This window comes from Apodemus sylvaticus, chromosome 17, assembly GCF_947179515.1.
Source record: "Apodemus sylvaticus chromosome 17, mApoSyl1.1, whole genome shotgun sequence".
Taxonomy (NCBI): Eukaryota; Metazoa; Chordata; class Mammalia; order Rodentia; family Muridae; genus Apodemus; species Apodemus sylvaticus.
The window spans coordinates 57313571-57331456 of NC_067488.1; the positions used below are offsets into that span (position 1 = coordinate 57313571).

Sequence of the window (17886 nt, forward strand, 5' to 3'; positions counted from 1 at the left end):
ACCCCACTCCTCACACCTCCTACACTTTCTCTTTACCAGACCAACACATTAGATGTCATCTTCTTCACAGGCTTCGTTCATCTCCGCTGTTGTGACTAGGACTGAGCATTTTTCTTCAGAGCCATTAATACCCTGCAATGATAACAGGGGTATTTAGGAACATAAGGTGGTTGGGGCCAGAGCTCTGGGTAGCACTGGCCCTGGGCCCACTGGGCTTCATCTCTGGCAGCCTTTTCTTCTCACTGCTCTGGGGATGCCTCACTCGTAGGTCTAGCACCCGAGACTGAGCATCCTACCACCTCATGCCCTCAAATGTCCATGTAGCATCATCCGGGGACCACTGGCCAGTAGTCTTCAGGAAGGAGAGTAGTTGAAGTGACCAAGTCATAGGCTGTTGTCCCAGAGTTTCAGAAAATGGCAGGGTCTGAGAATTTCTAAGCAGCTTTGGTGGGTTCCTTGTGAGCTTTCTAAAAGCCCAGTGACCAGCATGGAGGGAGCAAAGACCCACAGAACCACAAGGATCCAAAACCCTGCTTCACCATGAACTCCATCCATCCAATACCAACCAAAAGCAACCTAAAGAAAACTGACCCGGGCCACAGGTTTCTGGCCTCAAAGTCTTCGAGCCTGCTTTTGAATGATTTGAAATTTACCAGATGCAAAGAAAAGTAACAGGGTTTAACGATGCATAAAAACGTTTCTTTCACATAACCAATGTTCAGACCCACAGGGAAGTTCTGCGTTAGGACTGCAGCCACAGGTCTCATCTGTCCTGGGGCTGTCAGGCTCAGCATGGTCCAAAAGGCTGCTCCAGACCGTCTATCAAACCTACACCCAGCAGGCATAAAGAAAAACAAGAGCACAACTCAAATCTGGAGATTTCCTGACTGGCTTGACCTTGATTTCCTGTCTGCCCTCCAGCTGCAGTTCAGGGAGGAGGCTTTCAAGTGGGGCTCTGCAACCCAACCAGGGCTGTGGCGAGGCCAGGCGGAGACAGGTCACATGACCTGATTTTCTTGGTAGGAAACTCTGATTTTTGCTGTTGTTTTCCAGAGTGTTGGTTTTACATTTTTTTAACCACAATTTTTAAAAAGACATTTTTACAGCAGATGGTGGTGATGGATGCCTTTAATCCCAGCACTTGGGAGGCTTTTGTAGATCATGGTACGAAGATCATAGTATGAAGGTGGCTCAGTGGCTAAGAACAATTGTTCTTGCAGAGACTTGGGTTTGATTCCCAGATACCAATGACAGCTTACAAACTGGGATCCAACACACTCTTCTGACCTCCACAAGTATCAGGCAGGCACACACATACATACATACATACCAGGCAAAACATATAGTAAATATATTGGGGGAGGGTACAGTTCAAGAAAGGGTTTCTTTATGTAGCCTTGGCTGTCAGAGAACTTGCTGTGTAGACTTTGCTGGCCTCTGCCTCTGCCTCCCATGTCCTGGGATTAGAGCCATGCACCACTACGGCCAGGCCCTGCTTCTAATGCCTGTGAGCTGAGCTGTGGGCTTTATGTTTTACGTATGGTCTACCTTACATCCCATTCTTTTTTCAAGCTAGCACACAGCTGAGTTTCACTATGCAATTTTTATGCATACACATCAATCTTGGTGTCTCAGGTCTAAGATTGTGCTAATTCAGGGGGCCATGAAGTACTGTCATGATTCCATTTCACCAGAATCAAGGAAGTACACAAAAGATGGAGGAAAACCACCAGGCTCAGACCAGCTCCATCCCTCAACACCCAAACAACTAATTTCAGAACCAGAGCTGACCCAGGGCCTGGGTCTCAGCCTAAATCAGAGGCAGTTCTTAAAGAGGGCAACCATCCATTGGGAAAACAAAAACAAAAACACACAACCAGCTAGCTGGTCAAAACTCTGACAGGAAACGGAGTGCTCAGCCCTAAGTAGGATACCAACACCCACACAGCCCAGGGCTCCGGGAATGTCATGTTAGAGGTAAGAGTTAGAAAATGAAGCCGTGTGAACTCACGGAAGTCATGAACTCAAGGAAACCAACTGTGCTTATTGGACAAAACCAGCACAACAGTGAACCAGCAAATTTCCAGTATAGATGAGGCCGGTGATCTCCAGGCCCCATTCCTTACTGGGAAGTTGTTGCGGTTGGCATTTAGTAGCTGCTGGGGGAAACATTTTAGTGTTCCCACAGTAAGGTTTCCAAGCTCTGTGATGGCCCCATACCCATATGGACAACATTAATTGGAATCAGTGGGTTAGTAAGGAAAAATGACAGCAAGGCAGAAGGACACGGGCATGCCTGGGGGACACAGCAAGAGTTAGAATAGGGAACTGGACATGGGTATGTTCACAGTTCTTTGTATACACATATGTAATTCAAGGTTTCTTTAAAGTTTTTTTAATTTGAAAACTTAAAAAAAAAAACAAAACCCAGCAGCTTAAGCAGCAGTCCCGGACTGAGGCTGTGAGTCTGAGAAGACAGTGGGAGCCTCCTGAGGCCCAAGACATACTTTAAGCACCACATAGGTCCATGATGGCCCAGCCAAGGCAACACTCTAGACTGAGGTCACACTCTCTGACCAAGCCGTTCCAACAACAGGCCAGCCATTCAGCACTGAGACTCACTACTCACCCAGGAGGGGCGCCCACTCCTGCCTCCACAGCTGAGGCTGCTTAGCAGGCTCCAGAGCGGTCTAGTCTATTTGCTACCTTCTAAATCGTCAGGGAAGCTCTGGACGGACTAGAACAAGTGGCCCTGCACCACAGTGCGTACAGGATGGGATTTGGATCAGGGGGTTGGAGTGACAGGAAAGAACGCTGAGAAATGCCCAGCTAGCTCTGGAAGATTTCAGACAATCTCTCAGGTGAGGAGGCCCAGCCCTGGCTTCCCAGGAAACAGGGATGACAACAAGCTTCAACTCCATGTTAGCTGCCTGTGTCCTTGCCAGTCTCAGAACACACCAAGCCACTCCTGTAGCATCTCACACCGATAGCCCACACAGGTACCAGCTCCACCCCATGGGCTGAACGGGGCAAATCAACCACAACTCAAACCAGAATCAACAGCAGGAGGACAGACAGCAGGTCGAAAGTCAACAGTGTGTGCACACCACCAGCACAGTTACACTGCCTCAGTCCACACCCCAGCTTCCTCAGAGCTGGAAAGGGATGCTGGGTACATGACCATCTGCCAAACAAGGGACAAAAACTACCAAAGGAAGACTTTTTATTTTCAAGTTTCTATGGAGATATTACAAACATGTAGATTTAAAAGAACATTTAAAATTTTTAGTAACTATTTAGCTTTAAAATAAAAATATGATTAGGCAAAATAATAAATAATGCCATCCCAGTTCAGTTGTTAGATCAAGTGTGTCACACCTGGTCACACCACCACTCCAGGCCCCAGGGCTCCCATGTCCCTCAGGCTGCAGCTCACCCAGCCTCCTAGTGATGCAGGAATGAGAGGGCCACACTGTCCAAATCTTCACTTTATTTTTAATATAAAAATGCAAATTTGGAAACCCACCCTGCCTTTTCCCCTAACATAATGCTTTACCTCTTAGAAATAAAAATAAAGTACTAATTCTATATACATCACATGTACCATACAAAAATGTATCCAAAGGTCTATTGCTACCAAAGTGTTCTAAATTAAAACAAGTTACAGAAAGCTCCTCATTGTAAACAAAAGATTACAAGTTACAAAATCAAAGTACACACAGGCCAGTCATGTATATAACCTTGCAACACATTCTGCTCCCACACCAAGTTGAATTTTATGTGCCTGTATAAAAATGCATATCAATATACCTTTGCAAATTTATTTTTCATTATAAAGCAAATGAGTACACTTTCTACAATAAATAACCCGCTGGGAGGCACGCCTGCAGGAGCCAGGGCGGAGCAGGAAGCTGGGGCAGCCAGGTCAGTGAGAACGGGCCCTGCCCGGCAGCAGCTGGCGGGACATTTTTTTGGTGATTTGCAAGTGATGCACACAGCATAAATTTATTCCCTCTTTGCACAAAGTACCATTCAAAATAATGTCATTTTCTTTCTTAAAATACACATTTGTCATTGTAAATTTACATCCCGTCTTATTAAATAAGCGGTACTCTGTGTAAAGAGCATGATCTACAAAATTATTAAACATTCAAAAGTCTTAAAAAAAAAAAAACCCTACAGATTAGAGTAAGTGAGGCCTCGGCCCTCGGCACCGGCAGTGGGACCCCACACCACACTGCTCGCAACAGACCCTCCTCACTTGCAAAGCCAAGACCAGATGGTTTCATAGAAAACTTGGAAGTGAAACCTCCCCTCCCCGGGGAGGGTGGGGGTGGGGGGGAGAATTAAAGAACTACGCCTAGAAAATCAGAATAAGTTAAGTCTGAACAATATACAAACATGTACAGCTTATCAACACTATGGACAAGAGCTCCGCTGGCTGCCGCTTTGGCCGCAGCCTTTTGCTGGAAACCACCTCAGTCAATGTCACTGAGGTCACTAGCTGGCTCCCCATGGACCCGGCTCAGATGATTCATGGCTCGATCAAATGCGATCCTCACAGCCTTCCGGATGCTAGAGTTCCTCCCTTCCATCATTTTCAGCTTGTCGATGGTCTCGTCGACACCAAGAGGAACCATCTTGGACTTGGGAAGCCACTGCCTTTTAAAGAGAAGACAGAGCATGAGAACACCAGCCCACACTCAGCACGGTCCACTCACCATCAGCCCACGTGCATGAGAGGGAGCCAGGTGGTACCCAACCCCAGCTCCCCACATGCAGGGCCTCATGCAGGATGGCTCGGGTGCATAGGGGATGCACCTAGCCAGCTCTCTCTGGACTCAGGTAAGGCATGAAAACTGTTATACAACCTCTTTCTCAAACATTTACAAGTGGTTATGGAGATAAGCCTGGAACACAACAGGCCCAAGATAACACAAGTGTGTGACCCACTAGGTGAGCCCAGGTACATACACATAGTCACACAAGGGACAAACTAGAGAGAGTGTGTGTGTGTGTATGTGTGTGTGTGTGTGTGCACATAATGTAGGTAAGGGAAGCCTGGAGCAGAGTGAGGCAGCAGCATCCTAGGACGGGTGAGAAGACTGCAAACAGAACCATCAGTGGGCAAGGCCAGGGCAAGCCTCAATGACGAACACCAACGGCCAGGAGCCACAGTCGGCAGAGAGCAAAGAGTGCCCACTCCACAGACAGTACTGAGGCACCTCCCAGGTACAATGGTCTACATAGGGAGAGGCTGGATTCAACTAAATATGGTCAGGATGCCATGTCACCATATAACACCCCTCAGGAGTATTAGGATCTGAACCATGGCATAAAAGGAGTTCCAGTAGCTCTGGGTGGAGGGAGGACAGAAAGATAGACATAGTGGAAAGGGGTGGAGCTTGTGTCCTGGCAGAGCAGTGGGATCAGAAAGCTCACTGGAAGAGAGCCTGGAGCAAGAATTGAAGACAGCCTGAGCCACTCAGGGATCTAGGAAGTGATAGAACTGGTAGAAGTGACCAGCAGGCCACGATCCCCAGGTGTCATTAGGAAGCAGCAGACAAGGACCAGGGGAAACAAACTACTTGGAGACCCTCTTCCTCAGCATGGGTCAGTAAGCCCCAGGACTAACAGAACCCAGCTCTGCCTGCTGCAGAGTTCCAGACACCACACTCACCAGCTTCTCTTATTATCAAAAAACAAAACAAGGAACAGCTTCTCCTCAGACTTGGTCTGCATGTGTTCACCAATCTTCAGCACATCCAGAGGCGGGGCGGGGATGGTGACACCATTGTGGTGGCCAGGCACTCGAGGCATCTTGGGGTCAATAATCTGCCAAGGACATGCTCCAATGACTCCTCAGAGTACTCTCAAACTGAGAGCCACATTCCTCACAAGCTCACAGCCATCCACACACCTGCCTTCAGAGCTATGACAGTCACACGCCTGTGGCATCACACGGCCTGCACTGGGTCCCTCCCCAGCCCCCCCCCCCAGAGTACCTCACTCACTGCCACTGACTGACTCACCAGTGCTGGGTATGAGGGGTAGCCGCTGCACTTGGCCCACACCACCTTCAGGGGCTCCAGGACGGAGGCAGCAGCATCCGTGGAAATCCACATGCTGTTCTGTCCCACCTCTAGGAAAAAGGGAACACCAGAATCAGACCAAGCAGGGAAGCCCAGTACACACCCAGCACAAACACTAAGCCTGGGGCTAGAAAAAGTCCCACTCCTCTCAGCCCTGGCTTCCCAGCGGCTGGAGCAGGACAGTTCTATAGCGCCACCTCAGTCTAAAGAGAAGCAGATTACCTCACTGTTCCCCTAGTGGAAGTGAGGTCTAGGAGCCTGTCAAAGGCCTCCCTGCTTCCCACCAGCCCCAGTTCTAAAGCCTACGACTTCAGGTCCCCTGTACTTCACCATACTTGAATCTCTATTCTAAAGATGGGATCCTTAGCATGTACTAGATGACTACTACACAACCCAACAGCCAAATTCAAGTCCTGCTTGCTCTAAACTACCACCACCTTGCTCTTCTGAGCCTCGCCAAGTATGTCTAGCAGTCCAGGACTCACCTCCCCGCCCACTGTGGACAGGCCTCATTGACTACTGTTGGTAAATGTGGTCCCCCCTCACAGCAGCAGAATCTATTAGCTTCTCTGTAACTCAGGACCTCCGACACTCCTATCATACTGCACTGCAGCCTCTATGGCCACAGCAGATTCCCTGCCGTCTCCGGCCCCTCTCAATCTCAATCAAACAGCAAGTATTTCTATCCCTGGAGCTGGCTTGGTGCACTGACAGGAAAATCAGCATCAGCCCAGCAGGCACCCCTCCCTTGCACTGTGGCGGAAAGCTAGGAATGATCACCCTGCTGTGACACATCCAGTTAAAAAGCAGATATCCTCAACAGATCTTGTCCTTTACAAATCTGATGATCAGAAACTACTACAATGCAGCTCAGGACAAGCCTGAAGCCCTCCAGCAATCCTCCAGATGCTCCTGTCAGTGAGTTAAGCACATGCTGACTCCTTTCCTCAAATGTGGGGGGGCTTGACTCAGCCCCAGGCCAAGAGCAGACCTTGCCTTTCCACCCACTGTCTGCATCTCAACTTACCAGCTGCAATCCTGGCTGCCTTGGCGTAGTTTCCATTTTCAATACAAGATATCAGTTCACTGCGGTCTTCCAGTGTGTGCCTTCGCACAAGGGCAGGCTTCCCTCGCCCACACTTGGGTGTACTAAAGCTTTGGGGGAAAAGCAGATGAGTCAACCTGAGACCACAGGTTAGAGTCTCCTGCCTGTGGCTCCATCCTGTCCCAGGTGCCAGGCTGCCAAGGGACAATGCGGCATGGAGACCCAAGAAAAGTAAGCCTGTCCCAGGAGGCCCCTTGGGTCACCCTTACCCACTGACAGAACGGCCACCTCAGTAGAGATAAGCAGGGCACTACACACCACAATCTTAGTAAGAGAAAAGATCTGGAAAGTACAAGTTAATTATATACTAACTTAAATTAACTTCTGACTTCAGTTAAATCTTACTGTATTGGCTGGGTTTGTGTGTCAACTTGACTCAAGCTGGAGTTATCACAGAGAAAGGAGCCTCCCTTGAGGAAGTGCCTCCATGAGATCCAGCTGTGGGGCATTTTCTCAATTAGTGATCAAGGGGGAGGGCCCCTTATGGGGGTACCATCTCTGGGCTGACATTCTTGGGTTCTGTAAGAGAGCAGGCTGAGCAAGCCAGGGGAAGCAAGCCAGTAAGTAACATCCCTCCATGGCCTCTGCATCAGCTCCTGTTTCCTGACCTGCTTGAGTTCCAGTCCTGACTTTCCTTTGGTGATAAACAGCAGTGTGGAAATATAAGCTGAATAAACCCTTTCTTACCCAACTTGCTTCTTGGTCAGGATGTTTATACAGGAATAGAAACCCTAAAATACCTACTAAGCAGATCAATTTATCCTATGGGAAACTATCCCTGAGTAGCAGAGCACACACATGAACTAACCCCGGGGCAGTCTTTCAGAAGTCAGGCTCAGCCCCAGAAGACAGGCCTACCTTGAGTCGCAGAGTGGGCTGTTGCTGGAGCAGATACTGGATTCAGACGCACAGCGCCTGCGGGGCGCGGCTCTCCTGCCTGGGCCGCCGCCTGGCTCCTGCTCACCCCTAGCACCCCCAAAACCATTGGTGAGACCTGGAACGCAAGAGGCAGACAGACGCACGGTCACAGACACACCAGAGCAGTAGCTCTAGCCCAAGTCATCCCTACGGTTCTCTCTTCGTTAACATGTAAAATGCTTTCCAATAACTTTGCTTTTGTAAGACAGGGTCTCATCGAGCCCAGGTTCTCTTGATTTCTATCTTCTTGCTTCCATCTCTGTTGTGTGTGGTGCTGGGTTCAAGCCCAAAGGTTTGTGCGTGCTAGGTAAGCAGTCTACCACCTGAGCAACTCACCACAAACAGCATTCTGTACACAAAGCCTGCATCTCATCTCTCTCCTGTGACCCCGCAGACGACCGCAGAGGCACTGCTTAGTAAAATGAGCACAGCGGGGCACAACAAGGCTTCAGAGCAGCGCCGCACATGCTCAACACGAGTGCAAGGCAAAAAGAAACTGGCACCACTTCCCAAGTTGGCAGATCACATGTGGTAAGGTCTGTGAGCTTACATCAAAACTAGACTGTCCACTAGACAAGAGCCCCCCCAGTGCCCTGGTGTGGTGGGCATTACAGTACTCCACACAAAAACACACAAGCATATGGAACTGTAGAGACTAATATAGAAAATTAGACTTTAAAAACAAAAACAAGGAAGAGAGAGAGAAAGAAGAGACAGAGGGAGAGAGAAGAGAAGAGAAGAGAAGAGAAGAGAAGAGAAGAGAAGAGAAGAGAAGAGAAGAGAAGAGAAGAGAAGAGAAGAGAAGAGAAGAGAAGAGAAGAGAAGAGAAGAGAAGAGAAGAGAAGAGAAGAGAAGAGAAGAGAAGAGAAGAGAAGAGAAGAGAAGAGAAGAGAAGAGAGGGCAGTACAGCCCAGTGGGGAGCACCCGCATAGCAGGCAAGCAAGGCACTGGGTCTGACTACCAGCAAAAAAAAAAATTATATATATGTATATGTATGTGTGTGTGTGTATATATGTGTATATGTATGTATATATGTGTATGTATGTATGTATGTGTATATGTGTGTATATGTATATACATATATGTATATACGTATGTATATAAATATCAATATCAACAAGAACTTTTTAAAAATATGGATAAAACACTTTATTTTACTTTTTTATTTTTAGGGTTTTTTTTTTCGAGACAGGGTTTCTCTGTTGTAGCCATGGCTGTCCTGGAACTCACTCTGTAGACCAGGCTGGCCTCGAACTCAGAAATCCACCTGCCTCTGCCTCCCAAGTGCTGGGATTAAAGGTGTGTGCCACCACCGTGGCTGGATAAAACACTTTAAACTAGCAAGTGTGGGCCCAATTCATCTGAGCAATGTCAGGTCCCCAGGCTCCGAAGAATCTAGAGCCTGGCTGGAAGCTGAGCCACGCTGCCAAGGTGTACGTCAGGTATAATGTCTGCACAGACACAGCCACATCATCTGGATATTTGTAAAGTATTTTAATAAAGACAAATCTGAGTCAAGGCAATCACCATATCCCTTACAAGCAAGTTTGACCCTGAACTTAAGTCAGTAAGTAGGAAAAGGCACGTGCACCCATAGTCTTGCAGGCCTCCCCGAATCACAAGGTCAGGGCCCCAGGTTGTGTGCTTGCCTGGCTCCTTCTGGCTGCACCAGCTTAAGAAAGGGAAGGGGACAGGAACAGCAGACAGACAGACAACACTTTTTTTGTTTACCCATCTTCCCCATATAACCGTAAAAATGTAAACACTATTTTCCAAAGTAAAACATGTAAACTTAATTTTGAAAACCATTTTCTCAGAAGTATGAGGTGACTGTCTAGATCATAAGGCCTCCACTGCATTCCCCCACACCTGTGAAAGGACCTGTTGTGCTTCTCAGAAGCTTCCTGTTTGCTCACTGGCAAAGCAGAAGACACAAGACAGGAAAGAAACTACACCCCTCTCCTAAAGGGCCTCACGAATTCTTAGGAGGCAGGAGAGCATGGTGCTGCCCTGGGGGTGGGGGGGGGGGTGGGGGGATGAGAGCAACACACAAGGGGGACATGGACACCTGCTGACAGAGACAGCCCTGTCACCTGGATGGACAGACAAGCGGCAGAGCCCTTGCTCCAGGACTCATGATCTTAGAAGACTACAAGCCCATAGTCATCTGCCATGGCTAGGCAGAGCAGACCCCTGAGGTCTCTCTCTCTCTCTCTCTCTCTCTCTCACACACACACACACACACACACACACACACACACACACACACACACACACACACGGTGTTCAGGATGGCAGCAGCTTTACTTAAAGCAAGGTGCCTTGTCAGGGCCTAAACAGCCCCCCCCCGGGGGGGGGGGGACTTAGAAAAACTAAGAGAAAGTTTATAACTTTGAAAAGAGAAAAAAATATGATTAAATGTCTCTCTCATTTTCCCAAGTGTTTAATTACTAGGGCACACTGCATCTGGGCTCCTAAGTTTACAGAAAGTTTTCACACATTACATAAAAACACAGAACACCCTGAAAAGCTGGCAGAGCCACTATGAAACCTGAGAAGCTTCCAGCAGAGACCCCTAGGGCCGCTGAGCAAAGCAGTTCCCCAGGCCTGCTTTTCAAAGGGTGCAACAGCCCAAACAGGACTACAGTGCTTGCATGGCCCAATCAGATTCTTGTGGGCTTCCAAGGCACTGGACACGCCCTGAGAGGCTACATGGGCGGGGACACAAGCTTAAAAAGCTCTTTCAGCCACTGTCTGAAGAAGACATGGCTTTGACATAAAGCCAGGTAAAGAGCTTTGTGTCTCTGCCTCGCTCTGTGACGGACTTCCTGCAGTAACTCTCCAATTGGCTGAGGAAGGAGAGGGAAGTGCCCTCCCAGTACTGAAGCTTATTGCAGAAGATCGCACATATGCCTGCTGCTCTTGACAAAACAAAAAGGGTGAGCTGGCTCCTACTCAAAGCCAAGGACCCCAAGCATATGTCACAGATGGTCCTGAGGTCCCCAAAGACTAAGACAGAGTTCAAACACCTTACTCAAGCCCAAAGGAACCCACAAAAGTTATCACTGCAATGGTGTCCCAAGGTAGGCCCAGCCCCAGCCTTTTAACTACCACAGCCTCCCTAAAAGCTCCCCCTTGGCCCAGGTCTTCTACAGAACAACTGGGGTACACAGAGTGGCCAATAAAGGGTCCCCTGAGGTGCTCAGGTCTCCCCCACAGGGAGGCTCTCACCCACAGGCCAAGGAGAAGTCCCAGGTGGTCTACTTGCAAAGCTGAGAAGCAGGCAGGAAAAGCAGGGACGTGACCCTTTCCACCCTGAGCTCCCAAGCTGCACAATGCCAAGAGTTCACAGGCGGCAGGCAGCAAGGGAGAATGTGAGGCCTGGTAAGTTACACTGACCAGACTTTCCACCCGCTACAGAACCCATATGGCCTACCAGATATGCCTGAGATCGTAGTCACTGAGTGCACCCTTGCTGATACACCCACCATCAGAGATACCTCACCAGGGCCCACTGATTCATCTGACACAGCACAGGGTTATGTTGCCCAAAGCTCCAGCTTGTTCTCACCTATTGCACATCAACAAGCTTGTGTCCCAGGCTGGATATTGTGCCCAGGGCCAGGAATGCAACCTTTTAAGGGTGGCAGCAAAAGCAATAGATGTCCTCTGATGACACTTTACTTTTTTGTCTCCAAAAGAACTTTACATTGAGTGCATCTCTTTCCACCTTTCAATAAAAGCACAGTGAACAATAAATACCACCCCAGCCACCACTCTGCTTTTCATTAAGTACAGTCTATGAAGACACAGCTGCACATGGCCAAAACAGGCCAGAGGCCACGCCAAAATGCCCTCCTAAGGGTCGTTGCAAAAGGACTTCTCAGATATTTGGCTTAGCAGATTATTTGCACAGGTTCCAACTAGACTAGCAATGCTTAATAATCCAAGAAACACTGATAGAGAAGAAAGGAGGAAGTCAGATAGAGAACAAAGAAATAAGAGATGCGAACAACCAGGTAAGGCGCTCTAATCAGGCCCATGAGGGCAGTGTGTGTGTGTACAGTCCCTTCAGACACCTAGACCAAGACGCCCTAACCGGAACCCACAGTCATCACAGGTCAGTTCTGGATGTGCTCAGGATGAGGCTCAAACTGTTGGATTGTGTTGTCCAAGCTATAGCAGGTTCTGCTTGCTATAGCACCAGGAAGACTGAGGCACCAAGAGCCATCTGCTCAGGCACCAGGCTCCTCTCAACTGCTGGGCTTAGAGAGGGGTACGCTGGCCCAGGACAAGAGCTCCTCCAAGGGTGTGTCTGAGTGTCTGTTTTGAGGACGGCTCAGCAGATGATTCCACTGTGATCCTCAAGACCTAAGAGCAAGGCAAGGAGGCAGCAGAGGCTTTGCATTCCAAGCGGCTACTGAGCAGAACTCCAGTCCAAGTCGAGGTTAACAGAAAAGGATTAGAATCCAAAGAGTGAGCTACCCAGGCACATTAGTGGTTAACTGAGAACCTGGGAAACAGTGAGAAGCCATTTAGTCTGACTGCAAGGGCAGGAGTCACTTCCTCCCTCCAGTCTACGGCCACGGAAGCCATTTCACTTGCTCACCACCACCACACTATACATTTCATTGAGAATCTCCAGACCACAGAGTATGAGTAAGAGGTGACACAGGTCCTCGCCTGATGGTCCATTGATGGAAATAAACAGGCAGAGTAAAAAAAAAACTACGAAACAGAGCCAGCTCCAAAAAATATGATAACCATAAAAATAGTCACACCATGCTCTGCAGGCTTGAGCAAGCCGAGGCCTGTGAGTGGGCAGTTTTAAAGAAAGTAAGTCCATACTTAATCTAACTTGGAATCTTGCAGTGCACTGGAGAGCACCAGAGATTTCCCCTAAAGTTCAGTGCCAGATGAACCTGGAAAAGATCAGAAGGTTCTGAATACTCCAAGTCCTCAAACAGCGAAGAACTGCAACTTGAAACAAGAAATCCAGGTGCGCAGAGAGCACCAGAAGGTTCAAGTGGAGGCCCAGCCAGCACCGATGGTAGGAAGGGCCCATTCAGCCCAGGCCTGGCCCACCACGGGCCAGGCAGATGCAGCAGTGGACGCCTCCTGTTCCTGAGGGTCAGATCTTAGTGCTAATAAGGCTCCCGGCTGCTCAGGAGTGCGATTAGGAATTCATCATGCATCCACTGAAATCTACTGCCATTCTGGAATAAGAAAGCAGAAATCTCCATTTCAGTCAGGATCAAAGGCACTGGAGGTCACACATACTAAAGTTAAGATTCCTTGGGACTCACCATTATCACTGAGAACACAGAAAAGAACTGAGATGTGCAAACACATAACATGTTATGAACTCAGGATTAGTAGCCCACACAGGTGACACATGGTCCAGCAGAGCCCCCACATGGCTAACCAGGTTCCTGGGCAGAAGCTGCCAGGTGCCCAGCAGGGGCTCTGGACAGCAGTGACACGGCAAAGGTTTTTGCTATAGGGTCTTAAGAGGGTCAATACACTTTCTGCTGATGATGGATATGAACCCTGAGGAGGTGAGAAGTCACCCTATGCACACACATCACCTGGGACTGAGATACTCACTGAGCAGCAGAGCACAGCATTCCATGACAAAGGATTTTCAGTGAGCTCAAAAAGACTCCAGAGTCTTTCACTAAATGTGGCTAAGAAATGCTAAAGCTATATAGTTTGAGAAACTCCCAACAAGAACTGAACTTTAGTTTCAATCTACTTTCTGTGGCATATTAAAATTGCTTCATCAAAACCAAGTGTTATTGGATCTTAAAGTGCTATTACCAACTCATCAAAACAAGAGGGCACTGAGCGAAATTTCTACAAAACTAGTGAGTGCAAAATAAAAATGAAATTAGCTGGGCCTACTAGTACAGGTCTGGGATTTCAGCTACTTCAGAGGTTAAGAGGCTAATGAGTTAAGGCCTTTGTTATAGAAAAGGTTCAAGACCAGCTTGTCTCAAATTGTTTTGAAAGGGTCACCAAGCTGGGTCAGTGAACAAGTACTTGCTGCACAAGTCTAATGCATGCTGGAACCCACAGGGTAGAGACAATCTTTTGACCCCCCCCCCCCACACACACACACTGTGCCATGCATGCAAACACCAACACATATGCACACATGCACGTACACACATTAAAAAAAAATTAGCTGGGAGGTGGTGGCCCACGCCTGTAATCCCAGCACTCTGGGAGGCAGAGGCAGGTGGATTTCTGAGTTTGAGGCCAGCCTGGCATACAGAGTGAGTTCCAGGACAGCCAGGGCTACACAGAGAAACCCTGTCTGGAAAAAACCAAATCCAAAAAAAAAAAAAAAAAAAAATTACAAAGGGGCTCCACAGTACACAACAGCTTGCCATGAGGTGCCAGAGAGAGGGAAATGTGTGTTTTCATACTCCCTACTCCCTAACTCGCTCTCTCTCTCTCTCTCTCTCTCTCTCTCTCTCTCTCTCTCTCTCTCACACACACACACACACACACACAAAGAAATAAGATTTGAAAAAAATTTTTGGTAACAAAAAAAAAAATCACAATTTATTGACTTTGGCAAGAAATGCTCTTCAGGGTGTAAGGTGCTTTAGGCCAGTTAACTCAGATGGAGAAAGAAAGATGAAGAGTTGTCAATAGTCCACTGCCACTACCAGGCCAGCCTTGCCCTCCCAACTCTGACTGTGCCACCTAACAAGGTTCCAGGAACTCCCTCATCAGCAAGACCCATGTGCTGCTCACTGCTGACATGCAGGCAAGAACAGCCAACTCCAGAGTACCTGGCCAGGGTGGTCTGAGTGAGAATCCCCACCGGATCACGTTTGAATACTTGGCCCAGTTGGTGGAACTGTTTAGAAACATTTAGCGGTGTGGCTTTTGTTGCAGGAATTGTTCTGATGGGGATGGCCTTTCAGGTTCCAAGCCCAGGCCTGCCATTAGGCTAGCATCCCCTTTCTCTGACTCACGCTGTGGGTCAGATACAAGCTCTCAGCTAAGTCTTCAACACCATGATGGTGATGGCCTCTAACTCTATGGAACCACGAGCCATGAATTAAATGCTTGCTTTTACGAGTTACTCCTCACAGCAACAGCAAGGTAACTAAGACAGAAGCTGGTACCAGGGAGTATGGGGTGTCAGGCCTGACCATGGTGCTTTTTGGAAAACTTTGGGACTCTAGATAAAAAGGTAGTTGAACACTGTATGTGGGGTTTAATAAGCCATCCTAATAGGAGGCTTGGAAGACAATCTTGAAAGCAGTGTGGACTAGGGAGGCCCAGTTCAAGAGGTTTCAGAGGAAATCAACATTAGCAACTGGGCTAAAGACCATTCTTGGACATTTCTGCAAAGAATGTGGAGGCTTTTGTCCTTAACCTAAGAATCAGCCAGAGATGCCAGGATGTGGTGGTACATGCCTTTAATTCCAGCTCTTGGGAGGTAGAGGCAGGCAAGTCTAGAACAGGACCAGGACAGCCAGTATTACAAAGAAACCCTGTCTTAGAAACACAAGAACAAAAATCAGCCTGAAACTAAATCAGAACTGAGGGAAGGGGTTAACCTAATAAATTCTGTTATATAGTTATTAGTAATCATTCTACAATTGTGTATCTACAATGAAAAAGAACAAGTGGGAAAAAGGAAAACAAAAACACAGAGTTTAAGGAGAAAAGAAACACCACAAAATTGAGTGTTGGAGCCAAGATTGTGCTGACAGAGATAAGGAGAAAAGGAATAAACGGAGTGGTATCCTTAGGATGAGCTAACCCTTGTGAGAAGGGCTGAGGAACGATCTGTTCCTAAAAAGCAACAACAAATCAAAGCTTCTGCCAATGTAATTCAAGCAGGGCCAAGTTGCATCCCAAGTTGGCAGCTCCTCAGCCTGGTGGTTCTGACTTGGTCTGGTCTTAAAGGATAGAGGAATAAAGGAGTGGATATAGGATATAGGAATAACAGGAGTTGTGGAATCTTCCTCCTGTTAAGGAAAGCCACTGAAACCAGGTTCGTGGCAGGTCAAGCCCTGCATGGGGAAGTCAGAAAGGCTGCTGTGTGAGGCTGTCAGAGAAAAGCCTCAATTGTGTTGGAGACCTCAAGATGCTGAAGTTTCCAAAGTCATGGGATGTCTACCAAGGAGAGCTACAAACACAGCATGCTGCCAGCTTATTACAGAGATGCTTGTCTGTCAGCGAGGCTGGAAGGAAGAGCCATCTCAGTCCTGACACCGGACAGAGCTATAGGATTGGGAGTTCGCCCTGCTTTGCTGTGCTCTAGTATCTCCTCACCAGGCATTCCTTTTGGAATGCTAATGTATTTTCTGTGCCATTGTATGTAGCAAGTACAGGATTTTTTAAATTTGCCTTTACAAGGAGGTTAAAATTAGGAGTCTCAGAAGACTGTGAACTTTCAAACTGGTTAAATTATGAGACAATGGGGACTTCTGAAGTTGGACTAGATGCACTTTGCATTGTGATACAGCCACAAGCCTGCAAGGGCCCGAGGAATGGAGTGTGGTGATCTGAATGAAGCCGTCCCCCAGAGGATCATGTATCTGAATGTTTGTCCACAGTTAGTGTAACTGTTGGGGAAGATTAGGAGATATGACCTTATTGGAAGGAGGTGTCACCAGTTTTAAGGTTTCAAAACCCAAGTTATTTCCAGTTCCCTCCACCACCCCCAAGCTTATGGACCAGACGTAGGCACTTGGCCAGCTCTCCAGCAGCAGGCCTGCGGGAATGTCTGCCATGCTTCCTACCTGCTGTGCTCCCCACTTGCCAGATGGGCATGGACTAACCCTCAAGAACCAAAAAGCCACAAAGTCAATCAGCCGCCTTTGTCGTGGTGTCTCTTCACAGCAACAGGAAAGCAAGACACCAATCTAGGTATCTAGAACCAAAAACCAAAGTGCAAACCTGCCTCACACAGAAAGCAGACGCTGCACAACCCATCTGAGGCTGGCAATCATCATTTAAGAACACAAACACCCCTTCTCTTCTAGGTTTAATCTAGGGATCAGACAGAAGGAGGCTGTAGGAAGCCAAGCCAGTGTTCCTTAGGCACAGCCCAGGGAATTTCCACATAGGTGCTAAAGATATAGGTGCATGGTCTTAGAAAATACAACTTCTCAGGTTTATAGTAGGCCTAAGTGATGGCTCAGCATGCTACCAAGCTGATTACGAGTTCAACCCCAGAGTGAGAGAAGACAATCAATCAGCTTCTGGTTCTCTGAAGATTTATTCCCCAACCCCACCCCACATGTATGTCCCTAACCAAACGCATTTAGCTTTCTGTTTTGTTGAAATAGGGTTTCTCTGTGTAGCCCTGGCTATCCTAGAACTCTCTCTTTAGACCAGGCTGGCCTCAGACTTATAAAGCTCTGCCTGCCTGTGCCCCCAGTGTGCTAAAATTAAATGCATGAGCCACCACTACTCAGCAAATGTATCATTAAAAAAAAAAAAAAAAAAAAGACTACCTCTATTAAAAAAGAAAAAAGCTTACCAGAAATGTTTGAGTATGATTTTACCAGGCATTAGTAGTGCATGTACCCTGGCATGTACTTACCAGTCAAGTGCACAAAGATACAAAAATATCAAGGGAACATTACAATACTCCTAAGTCAAGTATGAAGTGTTATAAGTAATGAGATGACAGAATATTTTCAGAGAGCTCAGCTTTCAATAAAGGAAGGTTCAGGTTCAAATTGATAGTTCTGAGTTTGTGGGAACTGCTTTTAAGAGACCCCCCACCCCCTTGGG

At 47.7% G+C, this 17886-nt stretch overlaps 1 protein-coding gene across 3 annotated transcripts in view; it reads right to left on the bottom strand.

The window, feature by feature from the left end:
- Window positions 1-3470: 3470 nt before the first annotated feature.
- Brd1 (bromodomain containing 1) overlaps window positions 3471-17886 on the bottom strand; it is a 48436-nt gene continuing 34020 nt past the window's right edge. For 2 of the 3 annotated variants that reach the window (XM_052160270.1, XM_052160271.1), the window contains exons 9-13: window positions 8056-8191; window positions 7120-7247; window positions 6033-6142; window positions 5681-5835; window positions 3471-4662 (exon numbers count right to left, since the gene is read on the bottom strand). In XM_052160270.1, coding sequence (XP_052016230.1) covers window positions 4479-4662; window positions 5681-5835; window positions 6033-6142; window positions 7120-7247; window positions 8056-8191 — 713 coding nt within the window. In that variant the 3' untranslated portion in view covers window positions 3471-4478. Of the gene's footprint in view, window positions 4663-5680; window positions 5836-6032; window positions 6143-7119; window positions 7248-8055; window positions 8192-17886 lie in introns of those variants that run through there. The other variant, XR_007973872.1, reaches the window with a different exon arrangement.